The following is a 15,641-nucleotide window of genomic DNA, read 5'->3' as shown; positions in this document are numbered from 1 at the left end:
ATTGATTATTTATTCAATTCGCACCAATGCAAGAATAAGTATATAACATCTTACCACTAAAACAACATTATTGTCCGCAACAAAAAATACTGTATAATTTTGAGATCAAATGAAAAATAGTTATCCAAATTTTTGAAACCTAATATACCCCAAAATATTAATTTTTCATTTATTCAACGAATATAACATATAATAATATGACATGATAAATAACAGAAATATACAAATAATTTATTATACTTCAGAAGTGAATTCGCCCTTGAAACTTGAAGATAGGGCCATGCGCACGATGATATACGTGCTTCCATTACGATTGATATAATATCAAAAAATATATAAATTTTTTGTTTACCCTTTTTATCGTCCCACTGCTGGGCACAGGCCTCCTCTCACACAGAGAAGGATTGAGCATTAGGGTTAATTCCCACTGAAAGAGCAGCGGTCGGCAGCGGCCGTAAGAGCACGCACACCGTAAGAGCGCGGCCCGCCGCGCTCGCGCTCAATCACATGCTCTTACGGCCGCTGCTCTTTCAGTGGGAATTGACCCTTAATCACCACGTGATTTCAGACTTTTAAAGTCCAGGTTTCCTCGAGATGTTTTCCTTCACCTTTAATGCCATTTGGTGAGCAAGATATACTTAGAAAGTACATACAAACTAAGAAAAGTTGCATTACATATATACTATCAAAAAATATAATAAACTACAAATATTTAAGGCACATATTTCAGTGTTAAGAAAGATATATAACTCGTATAAAATGTCATGTATTTAACTAGATAATTCAATTTACGTATAAAATCTATGTTATTATTATTTCACGCCATCTCAGCTGCTTTTATTTTGTACTTATGATTATATTTATCTAAGATTTGTGATTGATTACGTATTAGCATGCAAAAAAAAACAGTATACACAAGTATACCTCATTAAAACTATATAAAGTTCGAAAACAAAGGGATTTCAGCACTGTCGTAGTCCAACAGTCTTAATATTATATGTCGATGTTTTAACATAAAAACCCTAACGTACACTTATAACCTTGCAAAGATAGGGTGCTTACATAAAGAAACAGGTTACCGGTACAGCGAACCTGTACGGGTAGGTACCGATCAGTGCAGGTGTAATAATTCAATATAATCCTATTGAAACAGAAACAGGGGCCCGTTTCTCCTAAGTTAATAATGTCAAAATCGAATAGAAATCGAATCGCAATATGATAGCAATAGCAGTTTTAACCATATCGGGCATTCTGCTACTAATAAAAGACCAATCGTATTCGATTGACATTTGATTGGTGTGCGATTGGTCTGCTATTTTGGTGATTTTGGTCTATACGGTAGTTTGCTGTACAATCATTTTGCAATCGTAAATCATTTGCAGACAAAATGATTCATTACTGAATGACAGAAAAGGATAAAAACGTTTATTTCAAAGAAAAAATAGCGGAATGCCACATACGCTTCAATCGTAATCGAGTCGGGATCGGATCTCAGTCGAATCGAGTCGAACGTCAATCGTATGTCGCTTAAGTAAAATTAGGAGAATCGGGCCCCAGGTTTAACTGTTTCTTTATAAGTGAGTGAATAGGATTGTATTGAAATATTATACCTGCACTGATCGGTACCTACCCGTACAGGTTTGTCTGTATCGGTAACCTGTTTCTTTTACCCATAGTTTAGAAATCAAATTTCACATTATAAAACGCTTCTTACGTAATTTATTTTCCTTGTGTACAGCTTGATTAATTACATTTATTACAATGTAATAAAGTTAGCTGCTGATCTTTTGAACGAGTTCTGATAAAATTATAAAATAGTAACGAAACTAGTTCTTTTGACTAGAAACTAGGATAGCCTTTGCATTCACAAATAAAATACATATAGCAATTATTTTTAAACCCTTGACCCTTCATTAATAGCTTTCTTAATAAATGCCTACATATTTACTACTGGCTGTTTCACCCGGACCATGGAAACTACGCATGCCTGGATGGAAAAAGTTAAAAATACCTTTCACTGAACCTAGTATTCCCGGGTGACATAGGCCATATTATACCTACGAACGCGTACGGGCCCTGGGTTGAAACAGCTAGTTATAAATGAACTATGTACTTATAATTAGTATTTTTGACTTAATAGTAATTGATTTCTGACACTTGAGCAAATTTAGATATTTAATTAAAACTAATTTTACGGATCTTATAGTGATTATATTAATATCATTTAATCCCGACGGTCATCGCCTGTCTGCTCGTGAACATGGATGCCGTGTAGGATCCGAAACGTCGGGATCAAATAGTATTAATATAACAGCGATAAAATCCGTAAAAGCAGTTTTATTTAAATTAATAATAATTTTAAAGAAGTGTTATTTTCAGTCGAGACTGGCGGCCGAGGACCTAGCTTTGCAGCGCGTGGTGTTGACGCCGATGTAACAGAAGCCAGCGTCCATACCATTGTCTATGAGGTAACGAAGCCACTGCAACTGCTTTATTGAAGGCTTGTCGACATCCGATTTCACTTCCACGAACTTTATCTGAAAATATATTTTATGTGGTTGTCATTTTATTTTATGAATTATAGATATAGAATATTATTTGATGAGAGATTATGACGGTGAGACGGTTGGAGTATGTTGAGGTTCTCACGTTGGCATATATAATCGGGCACCATAAAGAACGACAGTGATTTACGAAACTCAAAGATATATGTACATAGTATTATTAGTACAAAATAAAAATGTCTTATGAAAGCAGAAAGTCGCTGCGTAGAAACCAATTTTGGGTACCTTGGACATGTGTATATTTGTGCTCGGAATTTACTTGCCGCCATTGAGTTTTGCAAAAACTACCATGAGTAACCTAACCTATCACAATCACAGAAAAATACTAACATCCGAATTGAGAACCTCCTCCTTTTTGTGAATTCGGTTAAAAATAAATGATGATCATACCTGTTTAGTATGAGTGTTCCACACGGTGAGGTCGGGGAAGCCGCTCTTGGCGTACCCGTAGCGCCGCGCCAGGCGCCCGCACAGCGCCGCCACGCCGCCGCCGCGCAGGCAGCCCGCCACCGCCGCCAGCCGGCACCAGTCTATGTCGCGGTGAACCACTTCCGATATCTGACCTGCGGGGACACAATAAAAATACTTCGTTTTTGGTAGAAATTAAAGGGCCGACTGGTGGTATGAAATTCAAATGTGTTTTTTTTTTAGATTTTTTTGAAGATTAAATTAGATATGAGGCGTATCTTACCTACATATCTCAAATTCAGTTGTGACGTCTTTGCTTAACTCCGAAAGTTCTTACAAGTAATCCGAAATACAAATGTTTTGCATTACAAAGTCTATAGGTAAAATGTCATAAATCAATTATTTTTTTTAATGCTGTTTTGTGCCAGCTTCGGAACCACCCCCTGCTATGTTATTCTCAATTGATTTTTTAATACTACTTACTTTAGTTAACAAAAGAGATAACAAAAATTATGAGACAGGTTATCACATCAAACACTTAAAAACAAAAAAATCTCTATTTTCAAATACATAAAATACCAACTTTGCGGCCGTTCCACAAACTTGGTCTTCATGAAGTCCAGCAGTTGTTCCTCAGTACACTGCTGTATGAAGGCCAGTCTCTCATCTATGAGCTCCTTGCGTATCTTATAGAAGTTCTCACAGAACATGTCCAGTGGGTACCGCTGATAATGGTTGAGGAATATTCCGGAGACTCCTTCAGGCTTGCTGTAGATTATGTCCCAGAAGAGAATGAAGAACATTGCTGACGCTATGCGACCCTCCCAGTGCTCGCCTGTAATAATAGTTTTAATGTTCGTAAGATATAAGTATTTTTCCTCTTTATTATAATACTCTATATACTTAAGAATTATATTAAGAACAAGGTTATTAGTTTTAAGCATAATATTAATAACGTTATGGAAGAGTGGTGGCTCCCAATACAGGCTGTCTATGTTTAACGGGAGGCTCCAATCACAATCTTTTTTTTGTACAATCATTTATGAACTAATAAATATTTTTCATTTTTTTCAATGTTACAGTCTTATTTAAGCTTTGATACAATATTTCACGTTAAAATACTGACAAGACCAGCTTCTGAAAGCAGTTTCACCCGCGTCCCGAGGGAACTCCTTCCCGCACACGGATAAAAATTAGGTTATTAGGTACTTATAAGCATATTTACTGCTTTGTTTCATTAAAATCTATTTGGTAGTTTTTGCGTGTCAGAGGTACAAATTTCCATACATCAAACTTTCACTATTGCGATATTAATACCATAGGTGAATAGATTGGTTATTGTTTGAAAGTTGCCTGTAAGTACATATCTATACTATATAATATTATAAAGCTGAAGAGTTTGTTTGTTTGTTTGTTTGAACGCGCTAATCTCAGGAACTACTGGTCCGATTTGATGCTATAGGCTACTTTTTATCCCGTACGGGAAGTAGTTCCCACGGGATGCGGGTGAAACCACTGGCAGAAGCTAGTTAGATATATTTTTAATTACTGAGAGCAGGTTTATCCCTGGTTTTACCCAATCCCAGTTTAACTGTATGTGTATTGATCAGTCATTTCCCTAATTAAAGTTAACCTTTTGGTTAGCATGGTTACATGAAAGCAAATAGTTTTGATTACATAAACTTACTGATAACTAGCTCATTTCATTAGCTTATTAGTTAATTTCTTAGTTATTTTTAGCTTGGGGAAATAACACACTTTATTGATAACAATACTGTTGTCTAGTAAATTCTGCGGTTTATACACGATGGCAAAAGTCTATCATATTATGCATACCACATCACAGTTTGTTCAGTATATGGCTTTAATAGCGTCATAAATACAATGACGTTTTGTTACCGACTTCCCAAAAAGGAGGAGGTTCTCAATTAAATTGTTTTGTTAGTTTTCTATACTAATATTATAAAGAGGAAAACTTTGTAATGGATAAACTCAAAAACTACTGGGCCGATTTAAAAATTCTTTCACCATTAGGAAGCAACATTATCTGCGAGAAACAGGCTATATTTTATCCCGGTACGAGCAGTAGTTCCCACGGGACGCGGGAAACGGGTAGTCGTAAATATAATATTTAGTTTATTTATTTATTTACAAAGCACACCAACAACTTATTTACAAGGCACACCAACAACTTATTTACAATTGCTTACGCATATAAAAGCTGTGTACTCACCATCTGTATAGCTGCAGTTGTTAACGTAATGTAGAAGACAATACTTTTCTGTGTATACGATGCTCTTCCCTTCGTTAGTGTGCATCTCAAACTGACGCTGGCCTCTTTGTTCGTAATTACTGAAAAAAAAAAAACAACTGTATAAACAACTGTATAACTGTTTTGCACTATATTTTATTGTATTTTCCTCCTTGTATCGAAAACACGAAGACACTTTAAATTGCTAGTCATTTGAAAGTCTTATTAAGGTGTATTGGGTCGCCGGGTTACTGGGTTGAGGAGGTCAGAAAGGTAGTCGTAAAACACTGCTACATCCGGTTAGACTGGAAGCCGTCCCCAAAATAGTTGGAAAAAGACTAGGCAGATGACAAAGATAATAATTAAAATACTTACTCTTTATGTTGCTTGTTAATATGATCTCCTGGGAAGCTACTCTCAAGTATGGCCTCTTTGGAATAGCTCCTTAACTCTGCCCTCAATTCTTCTCTTAAATCAATATTCTTTTGATTTGCGATCTTATTGGCACGAGGAAGAAGGGCGTCTTTCGCATCCTCAGCTAAATTATCTTTGAATCCTTGTAGCAACACCATTGCCGCCTAGAAAATATAAATAGGATTAAAATTTCATTGTGTAGAGTTTTCTTTAAAATAAGATTTTTTTCTCATCAACTTTGTATGTCATACATAAGCTATACAAATATGCGAAAGGATAAGGATCTTGATTAAATTTTACTGACATAGTTACACACAAAAATACAATTGCTTGGCATGAAAAAACTTAACAATCACCGTCTAATCTTATCATGTCTGGTAAAATCAGTCAATGGCTGATAAAATGTACATAAAAATTAGAAACAGTAAAGTAGATAGATTAAAATCATAAAAATAGCTGATAAATACCTCTTCGGAGCTGTTCAAATGGTTGTGTAAAATGAGTGCTTTTTCAGCATACCATAAAGCTTTCTTATGCTCTCTGAAGTCTCTCTGACCGATGATAGTGTCAAGAATGTCTACTGCCAGCCGGTAGTCTTCTTCCGTTTTCAACCTCTTTAGTTCCTGCACACCTTTCTCCAACATCTTGATGTAAATATATGGTGGCGTGAATCTGCGTAGCCATGTAGGCAGAGATTTGTATCTGGAAATGCATGATGGAGAGATTAATTGATGAAAGAAATCATTATTCAATAAAGAGTAATAAGTATCATGTTAAAGCTTTTAATGGGACTATGTGCCAGACAAAAGATAAGCGACACAGTGAAGATGCCGCTAATAACGCATGTGAATTCATTACTAGCTGTTTCGGATTTTTCTAATTGGTTCAGTAGTTTTTGAGCAAACAAAACAATTTCCCCCTTTATACATAAAGTTTTAAAGTTGTAGTGTAGTCCTTTTCTTTCTTACCGTAACATGTGTTCCTCATCAATTTCTTTGTACTTATTGTACGCTTGTTTTATTATTTCACACTTCTCCTTCAAGTCAGCCATGTCTTTGATCATCTTCAAGTAATCCTCGTGAATCTTATGTGCTTCAAGATACCTGTAAACACATTTGTGCTAAATACACCAGCTTTTTTGTACCTCTGGCTTTCGCCAATAGCAGTTTTATTAAAAACTGTTTACATTCAATTCTCTAGACAATCTGCTGTATTACGAAGTATGTTTGCACTGTTGGCAAATTTTGGCCTTAAAATATAAAGTCGAAAGTATTTTAAGACTAGTCAAATGTATTGTGATATGATCAGTTTTCTATATTACTAAAATCTAAGTATAATAAATGACTTACCTGTAAAATTCTTCTTTATCCTGGAACACCACACTAGCATCATCAACTTCCATATCTTTATCTACGGGATATATCTCCCGTTTAGTTTTGTCATCAATCAGCATTAGCTCAAGCTTCTTTTCCCTTATTAACGAATAATCGACGCCTAAGTACATCAACACATGCAAATTGTGGAATGTTTCTGCTGCCAGCTCAGATATTTTGTAACAATCTCCCACCGTTTCTTTAAATCTGAAATAACATGATCATTATTTAAGACACTTTGGTACATGACATGGCACATATAGACGAAAGTATTTAAGTCATCTATGAAGCTTAATTAACGATTGCTGCTAATCAAATCAACTCTTTGGTTGCTGGTTTTGAAAACCAACTTAAACATTTTTCTTTCTTAGTTTAAAGGTAGGTTCTCAGAATAAAGAACTTTTGTACAAAACACTGCTGCTGGTTCAAACTTACTTTTGCAAAACTCTAGTATGATTATCAATTGCTTTCGAAGTTTGTTTGTTTTGAATTGTTGTGAAGTATCCAGCTATAGATGTTTTTTTCTTGCAGAAATTTCTCAGTTCTACTACTCCTTGATCCTTATTTTGTACCTTTATCTTGAATTGTTTGCATATCTGGAGAATTTCCGGCCTCTTCAGCAACTCTACATAATCATCAAATTCCAGTGTTGTTTCACCTGTAATATAAAAGCACTTAGTATGTATTGAAAGGTTGTTTTTTCAGTATCACAGTATTAAAAATATTGTTTTAAATTTCATTAATGATTGTAGCTGATCTCAGAAAATGTAACACATATTTTACATACAATGATAGCAAATGGTTTTAATTGTATAATTTCATTGCATTTATTGAGAAGAGTAAGAGCCTCTTACCTTTAGTTTTGTTGAAAGTGATTAATCCATAGTTTATCAGGGATTCCAGGATATTATGAAGTCCTGGGCTACTGATTGCTGTTTCATCCTTCCCTTTGATGATTCCTTGTATCTCCTCAGCACGGTACCAGACATGCTTTCTCCAGTAGAGTCGGCACATAAGCTTCATGCTAGGCTTCAGTAACTTCATACAATTCTCCAGGAGAACTTGTGACTCTTCCTTTAACAAATGCCTCAGGGAATCTGCTTTGAGGCATTTGTTAATTATGGACATGAGAAATGCAGCTGTAATTTAAAAAACATAATCATTAAAAAAAAATTATGTTATTTCATTATTTTATTCTTTTTACTGTATGCAGATGATATTATTTTCAGTGGATCTCACCTAAAGAACCAATGATATCTCAACCGGTCAGACAGGGTTATTATTTCATAACATACACATAGAGCAGTATTATTTAATATTATACTCATTAAAATAACTTACTTTTGTCATCTTTCTGATCAACAATTTCAGGAAAATCGGTATGATATGGAGTTTTGTTCGGTGAAGAGTTCAGACTAAACTGATTAGACAAGTTCCTCTTAGCTGGGGAATTGTTTTTGATAAGCCGTTTCCTTGTTGGGGAATAGAACGCATTCACAGATCCTTGACTTACTGATGATTTAGATGGTGTAGTGGGTGACTGATACACACAACTGGGAGATAAATTGTACAAAAATGTTGTTGCAGACGAATTTGATGCTTCTCCACTAGAGTTGGGGGACTCTATAATGTCTGGTGAGACTGGAGCCGTTAGCGACTCAATGCTCCTTACAGTTAGTCTCCCATTCTGTGATAATTTAGTTTCATTTTGCTCATTATCACAATCAACAAGACGTCTTTTTGATGGAGTTGCTTCCATCTCGCTGTCACTTGATAAAACTTCGATGGGTTCGTCTTCTATTTTAACCGGCTTTTTATGAGTTGGCTTTTCATCTTTTTTTGGAGTTAGCCTTGCCGAGGTTGATGGTTTAATGAGACTCAAACGTCTTTTGTTTTTCTTCCCACTATCCGAGTTGATACACTCGACCGGCGGAGATTTTATTTTATCACAATTAAAATAATCCGTCATGTTTTTTTGTACTTTCATTATAAGCTAGTAATGTACTGAAGTTTAACACAGGCCTGTGTTTTAATAAGACCACTTTATAACGCTTTAGGCACCTGCCTGCCCGATAAAATTGAAATAGGGGCGTCTATCAAACCGGATATTCTTTGTACTTTTCTCGCAATTTTCGCGGCAAAATGGACAGGTGCAATGTGCATTCTCGCATTCTCGTGTCAAAAAAGCTATCAGCTGACCAATGACAGTGACCAACAGTGTTGCCAAACCAAACACAAAACACTGAACATATAAACATTGGTTGGTTCCTACCAAAATTCACTGATAGACGGATTTCTAGTGCACAAAACTATATTTATAATATAATAATATAATAATAATTTTATTTACTCAAAAACAATAATACTTATATTGTATTTGGGGTGGGTTATCGTGAGTGATAGTCGTTGTTAGAAGGTGTATAAACTTTAATACAACTCAAAATTATTTACACACGCCACAGTATATAATATATGGACCTCCCATTTCTTTTTGAGAATTGAAAAGAAAATTGTCCCTAAAAAAGTTAGGTTTAGATGGCGTTGTACCTACTAGCTACGTGAGTGTGCCTTTGCCTTTGCAAGTAATTCAGATTTCTGGACAAATGCGAATAATAATCTAATCTGACTGACTTGTTTTCTCCTTTTATTCCGTTTTACTAAATTCCATTTTTATTACCTACTTTAATTTTTTTTAATTGTTGGTGACAAAAACGTTTCGTTATACGACTTGAACATTTGATATAAACGTTGATAAGATTTATGACCTGTATGGCCGGTAGATTGTCTGAAAGAGATCGCTCTTAGCGATAAGACCGCCTATTAACTATTACGTTATATTCTATTCTCATTTTTTTTGTTTTTGGCAATCAATGCCGTCGATGTCGATGTCGACGATTCTGCCAGTGACAAGTGATATGAGAATTGAGAAGCAAGTAGGTATATATTATTGTAAAATGTAAGAAAGAAATACGTTACACCTACTTTAACTAGATTAAGATCAAAAATCCAAAATTGGTGTACCTAAAGAATATCCATCTTTCTATGACGTTCCGCAATTTGCATTCACGTACAGTTACCGGCACGGATATTGAGCTCTCGGCGGAAGAGTGGGGATCGCTTTGCGCACCCGTACGCATAAGGCAATAAGGCAGTAAATCGCTTCTGCGCAGGTGAAGGTTAGGGCACAATATCCGTGCCGATAACTGTACCTAGGTCATCTAGTCATCAACTAGGAAAAGAATTAAAAAAAAACAGGTCAGGTCACGTGGTGTTCAAAGTTGCTATGTGGCAATAACTTGCTATATGCGAAGTGCTATAATTTTTTATCATGCTATTTTACTTGCTATATTTATAGCATGCTATTTTATGCCTAGGTTCACTAGGTAGGTGCGAATAAAGCAAGTGCAGTGACTGTTTGCTGTAGTTGCTTGCTAAGTTGCTATACAAGAAATGAAGAATATTACATCGCGTTTATGAATTCTTACGATAAAATGGAACAGTAAAAAACCAATGAACTTTCCTTCATACTTTTCAATAGTTTTCAGGCTTAGGACTGTCTATAATTGATTTTACGCTATAAATTAATAATTTGTAAATATACATTTCGGGCGTAAGTGATTTTATGAAATAAACTAGGTATGTTATGAAAAGCAATTATAGGCGTATTTAAAAGATCATTGATTGTTTGTATAAAAGCCAACTATTTAGTGCGAGCGACCGATAACAAACGCAAGCATGCGACGACTGGCCGCCCCGCCCACCGCCGCGCCGAGTCTGCTACTCTGCTAGTCTGCTATTTGCTGCGATTGCGATTCATGCATGATGCGAGTTGCGACGCGCGACGGACAGAGACAGACCGCGTGTGATATTTTTATTAGCAACTTAGCAAGTAGCAACAAGTGTGAGCCTCGATAGCGTTTGCTATATGCTATGTATAAAAAGCACGGTGCTATATTTTGCTATATAATATAACTAGCTTCCGCCAGCGGCTTCGCCCGCGTGGTGTGTTGATAAAAAGTAGCCTATGTGTTAATCCTGGGTATCACCTCTCTACATACCAAATTTCAATCAAATCGGTCCAGCCGTTGTTGCGTGATTGAATAACAAACATACATCCATACATTCTCACAAACTTTCACATTTATAATATAAGTAGGATATTATCCACCAAATACCGTCACGTGACCATACAAAAGGTGCGTTCAGGAATAATATCACCCGCTACAATATGTTTTTAAATGGAATGAACGTGGCACCTTAAAAGAACTAGTAGGCTGCTTAAAAAGTTATACTCGATCCCAAAATGTCCCGTGAATTTAAAAGACGTTCAACAAACAGAACAAGCACGATAATAAGCAGATTCATCGGCTCCAGAAAGTCCAAAGCGGTAAATAATTTATCTCAGATTATAAGCATTAAGTTTATAACCATTATTTAAATGAAAAATCAGAATTTATATTTTAAAATTATTTAATTTACTCATTTTCCAATAGAAAATGACTAACAAACAACAGAATTATGAGGATTTTCATTAAGTTTCATTGAGTTAGAAAACAGAGTCCTTTACCGCAATAATCACCATAAACTTTTAAATTCAACATTTTTAACAAAAAATAAAGTTATCGAATTTTAATAATGGATGTTTCTTCCTCTTGATCTGATGAAGGCTTGCATACGATCTGGCAACCTCTGGATCGTGTTTTTTATCTCCACCTGGGATATCTCCTCCATGGCAGCTACCAGCGCGGTTTTCAGTTCACTGAAAGTCCGTGGTGGGTTACGACTTGCTTGGACCTGTCTTTTAAGCATGTTCCAGACATGTTCTACAGGATTCATGGCTGGGTTTCTTGCAGGCCAGTCCAATTTTTGAATACCGACCTCGAACAAGTAATCGGTTATTCAAAGAGCTGTGTGAGGTCGAGCATGGTCTTGCATTATACGAAATTCTTCACTTCCTATGAATCCCTGACAGGTTAAAACATGATTTAGAAGGATCTCTTCAATATACCGCACTGTTGTCAGACGACTTTCGACAACCAGTAATTTAGTACGGGCTTCTGAACTTCTGCCTCGACAAACCAAGATCGACCCACCATGAAAACCGACTGTTTGCTTGGTAGTGGTGGGAAGAAACCATTGTCCGCGCTTTCCCCATCCACGTTCACTGCCGTCTGGAGCTCTTAAGACGACTCTGCATTCATCGGTCCATAAAATTTTACTCCAATAGTCATGCGTCCAATTTGCATGTTCTCTTGCAAACCTAAGTCTGGCTACGCGATGGTGCGGGAGGAGTTCCGGGCCTCGAGTTGGTCTTTGAGCACGCACATCCCGTTCCTCTATCCTTCTTCTTATTGTGCACTTACGGACGTTGACTTCTCTTGCTGTTTGGAAAGGCTGGCGTATCTCTAATGCAGTGAGTAACCGATTTTTCATTTTTGCACGTACGATAAATCGGTCGTCGTGCGCCGACGAACACCTTACACCCCACTTTCTGGTCTTCTTGTGTAAAGGCCAGTCTGGTCATGCATTTTCTATGCATATCTTTCACTTATACGCGGTGCACTTAAAGTTTCAACCATCTTCCACTGCGTACGCCCTTGACGTCTTAGCAACACTACTTGAGCAACTTGAGCTGCAGTAAGGGTAATTTTCAGATCAAATTGTGAAAAAAGAGAAACAAAAAACGATCATAATCATTAATTTTTTTTGGAACGTGCTTAGTACTTCGGCAATTTCTATCTGAATTTAAACTTAACTTTCTGATTTGTGTTCCAACAACGGAATCTTCTTCTAGTGTTATAAAAGTTAAACAGACACACAATTTTCTGTATTTTAATTAACAAATACGAAAGGACAGACAAAATGTCATATGAAATTAGAATTTACAACAGCTATCTGGGCTGATATCTACTTCTGTTTGTTTGGGCCAAATTCCGTGCCGCTGAGTGTATATATATATATATACTTTTTATGCGGCCTATAGCCTTCCTCGATAAATGGGCTATCTAACACCGAAAGAATTGTTCAAATCGGACCAGTAGTTCCTGAGATTAGCGCGTTCAAACAAACAAACTCTTCAGCTTTATAATATTAGTATAGATTGCAATATGATTGTAGAGCAAACTACCGTACCTACATATAGGTACCTACACCAAATGGCAGAACAATCGCAAACCAATCAAATGTCATTGGAATACGATTGGTCTTATATTAGTAGCAGGGGCCCGATTCTCCTAAGTTAATAATGTCAAAATCGAATAGAAATTGAATCGCAATATGATCGCAATCCGTCGGTTTAACCTTATCGGGCATTCTGCTACTAATAGGTATAAGACCAATCGTATTCCAACGCCATTCGATTGGTTTGCGATTGGTTTGCTATTTTGGTGATTTTGGTCTATACGGCAGTTTTCTCTACAATTATATTGCAATCGTAAATCATTTGCTGGCAAAATGATTCTTTTTAAAGAAAAAAAAGCGGAATGCCACATAGGTACGCTTCAATCGTAATTGAGTCGGGATCGGATCTCAGTTGAACGTGAATCGTATGTCGCTTAAGTAAAATTAGGAGAATCGGGCCCCAGAATGCCCGATATGGTGTAAACTACTATTGCGATTCATTTTCTATTCAATCAATTTTGACATTATTAACTAGGAGAATCGGGCCCCAGGACGCGGGTGAAACGGCGGGCGGAAGCTAGTATAGGGAATAAAAATGGAATAAAAGGAGAAAAGAAGTCAGTCAGATTATTATCCGAATGTCCCGAGAGATTTTGGAAACAATTTGTCCAGAAATCGGCTCGATGCAATGTTTTTTTATAACTTGGCAAATGCACACTCACGTAGTGGAGTCACGTCTATGTATTTGTCTATGTAGTAGGTACAACGCCATCTGTCACTTTCTTGTCATTTTTTTTTAATTCAAAAAGAAAACCTCCCATTGCAGGCGGCGATAATTATAGTTGCTAATAATCCTGTAGCCCATGCTCAATGAGGGTTCCCGAGACCTCAGAGAAAGAAAGCAAACAGAATAAACAAAACAAGAGTAGCACAGTAGACGGAAAATGTTTTAAAAAGACTAGAGACAGCTTCTTTCGTTTAACTTGCTGACTTCAGAAACGACTAGTTCAATTTAAAAAATAGTTTGAACCATAGATAGCCCATTTTTCGAGAATAGTTATAGGCTTATGAAGAGCAAGTAGTACCCTAGGTCTGGGCACCAATGGAAGCTAAGCTAGCTATCTAGCGTACCTATGACACAACTGGCTCTTAATTATTCTAGCAGCTAAAACTGGATGACGGTTCATCCCATTTAATTAATTTTTAATTTGGTTTCCAGTACCTACCTAGTTAGGTAGTTAAGTTAGGTAGCAGATAGGTGGTATGAACCCATGTTGCTAAGATGTTAAACCAAGGCTCTTTGGGTATTGATCTAACAAAATGACTGAGAGTAAACCCTCGTCCAAGCAGGTCCGAACTTATCAACCTACTTATAGACTTAACCCAAAGAAGCTATTCGATGCAGAGAAAATACAAAAAATCCTCAAGAGGGTGGTGGACGCAGAGTTGGTGGAAATTGAGTACAGCGAGAAAGTAGTTCCGGATTTGTGTTTGAACCTCGCTGAAATGTTACGTAATGCCGTGAAAGAAGAAAACTATGACAGGTACAACTTGATAGAAATGTTTTGTGTCAATAAAATGTAGGTGTCCAGCTCTGTGATAAATATATGTTTCTACCGAAAATGTGCCCTCTTTCGATAAAATGATGTACATTCTGCCATTTTTGGCCGGTGTTTCGGCGGTCTCATGTATTTATTGTTTCTGCTTTAGAAGAAGATGTTAACGATCAAGTTATTTCCATCATTGGTGAGTTAATACTTCTACTTAGTGCTTCAATCATGTATCTATCTGAAATATCTTAGAAACTGCGAGGCCTATTTAAAAATTATATCAGTTAACATTGATATAGTCACGTTAAGTAGTTTGAGTATTGAACTTGTTATGGTAGGTACATATTGCCAGGATGAAGAAGGAAAGGAAGAAAAGATTGAGGGATTGCCTTGATTGAGGTTAATCATCTAGATACACTAATGTCAGCACCTACTTATTGTAAAACATTACACCTGTTTATTATCTCTTAGGATTAGGCAGAAGTGAATCTGCAATACAAACCCACGTTAGGTGCCTACGCCAAATAATTAATTATGCTTTAAGTTCCAAGAATTCGTCTCTGCATTCGACCTCAGCAAAATTGTAGGTACGTTCCTGCGGAAACAAACTGCTTGAGGAAGGTTTTCTAAGTTTTTAAGGACAATGAATATTTATCTTTCCCAGGTACAGAATCATCGTAAACGTGTGCATCGGACAGCGGCGACAGCAAAGCGTCCATGTTTTTCACACATTCCTGTGGGATCACGAACGGGACGCCTTTGCTGCGTACAACTATGAAAACCCTCACATCTTTGCAAACGTTGTCGTTTATGGAGTTTATTTAGACTAAATAGTGAAATAAATAGTTTAAATGAATCTCTAATAACGGCTTTTAAGTCTTCAAGAGTTCCTCTAGTCACCAGCGAGTCTACGGTATCTGATTTGAACACTTCGATTGAATAGTTTGTGTAAATCACGGAA

The 15,641-nt window shown here is 36.5% G+C and overlaps 2 protein-coding genes across 2 annotated transcripts; one reads left to right on the top strand and one right to left on the bottom strand.

The window, feature by feature from the left end:
* Positions 1-1,526: 1,526 nt before the first annotated feature.
* On the bottom strand, positions 1,527-9,214 carry LOC124638368 (fanconi-associated nuclease 1-like). The gene is made up of 11 exons (XM_047175315.1): positions 8,352-9,214; positions 7,865-8,149; positions 7,446-7,668; positions 6,987-7,217; positions 6,606-6,740; positions 6,105-6,339; positions 5,599-5,801; positions 5,206-5,324; positions 3,556-3,807; positions 2,955-3,127; positions 1,527-2,537 (listed from the first exon to the last, which is right to left on the bottom strand). The coding sequence occupies exons 1-11, from the start codon at positions 8,995-8,997 to the stop codon at positions 2,376-2,378; spliced, it is 2,664 nt and encodes an 887-aa protein (XP_047031271.1). The 5' UTR covers positions 8,998-9,214; the 3' UTR covers positions 1,527-2,375.
* Positions 9,215-11,264: 2,050 nt separating this feature from the next.
* On the top strand, positions 11,265-15,543 carry LOC124638051 (dynein light chain Tctex-type 5-A-like). The gene is made up of 3 exons (XM_047174849.1): positions 11,265-11,397; positions 14,481-14,674; positions 15,345-15,543. The coding sequence occupies exons 1-3, from the start codon at positions 11,314-11,316 to the stop codon at positions 15,508-15,510; spliced, it is 444 nt and encodes a 147-aa protein (XP_047030805.1). The 5' UTR covers positions 11,265-11,313; the 3' UTR covers positions 15,511-15,543.
* The last annotated feature ends 98 nt before the right edge of the window (positions 15,544-15,641 follow it).

The sequence above is a fragment of the Helicoverpa zea genome, chromosome 17 (assembly GCF_022581195.2).
Source record: "Helicoverpa zea isolate HzStark_Cry1AcR chromosome 17, ilHelZeax1.1, whole genome shotgun sequence".
In the NCBI taxonomy this organism is placed as follows: Eukaryota; Metazoa; Arthropoda; class Insecta; order Lepidoptera; family Noctuidae; genus Helicoverpa; species Helicoverpa zea.
The sequence above is the reverse complement of the archived record's forward strand: the minus strand, read 5'-3'. Positions and strand labels throughout refer to the sequence as shown.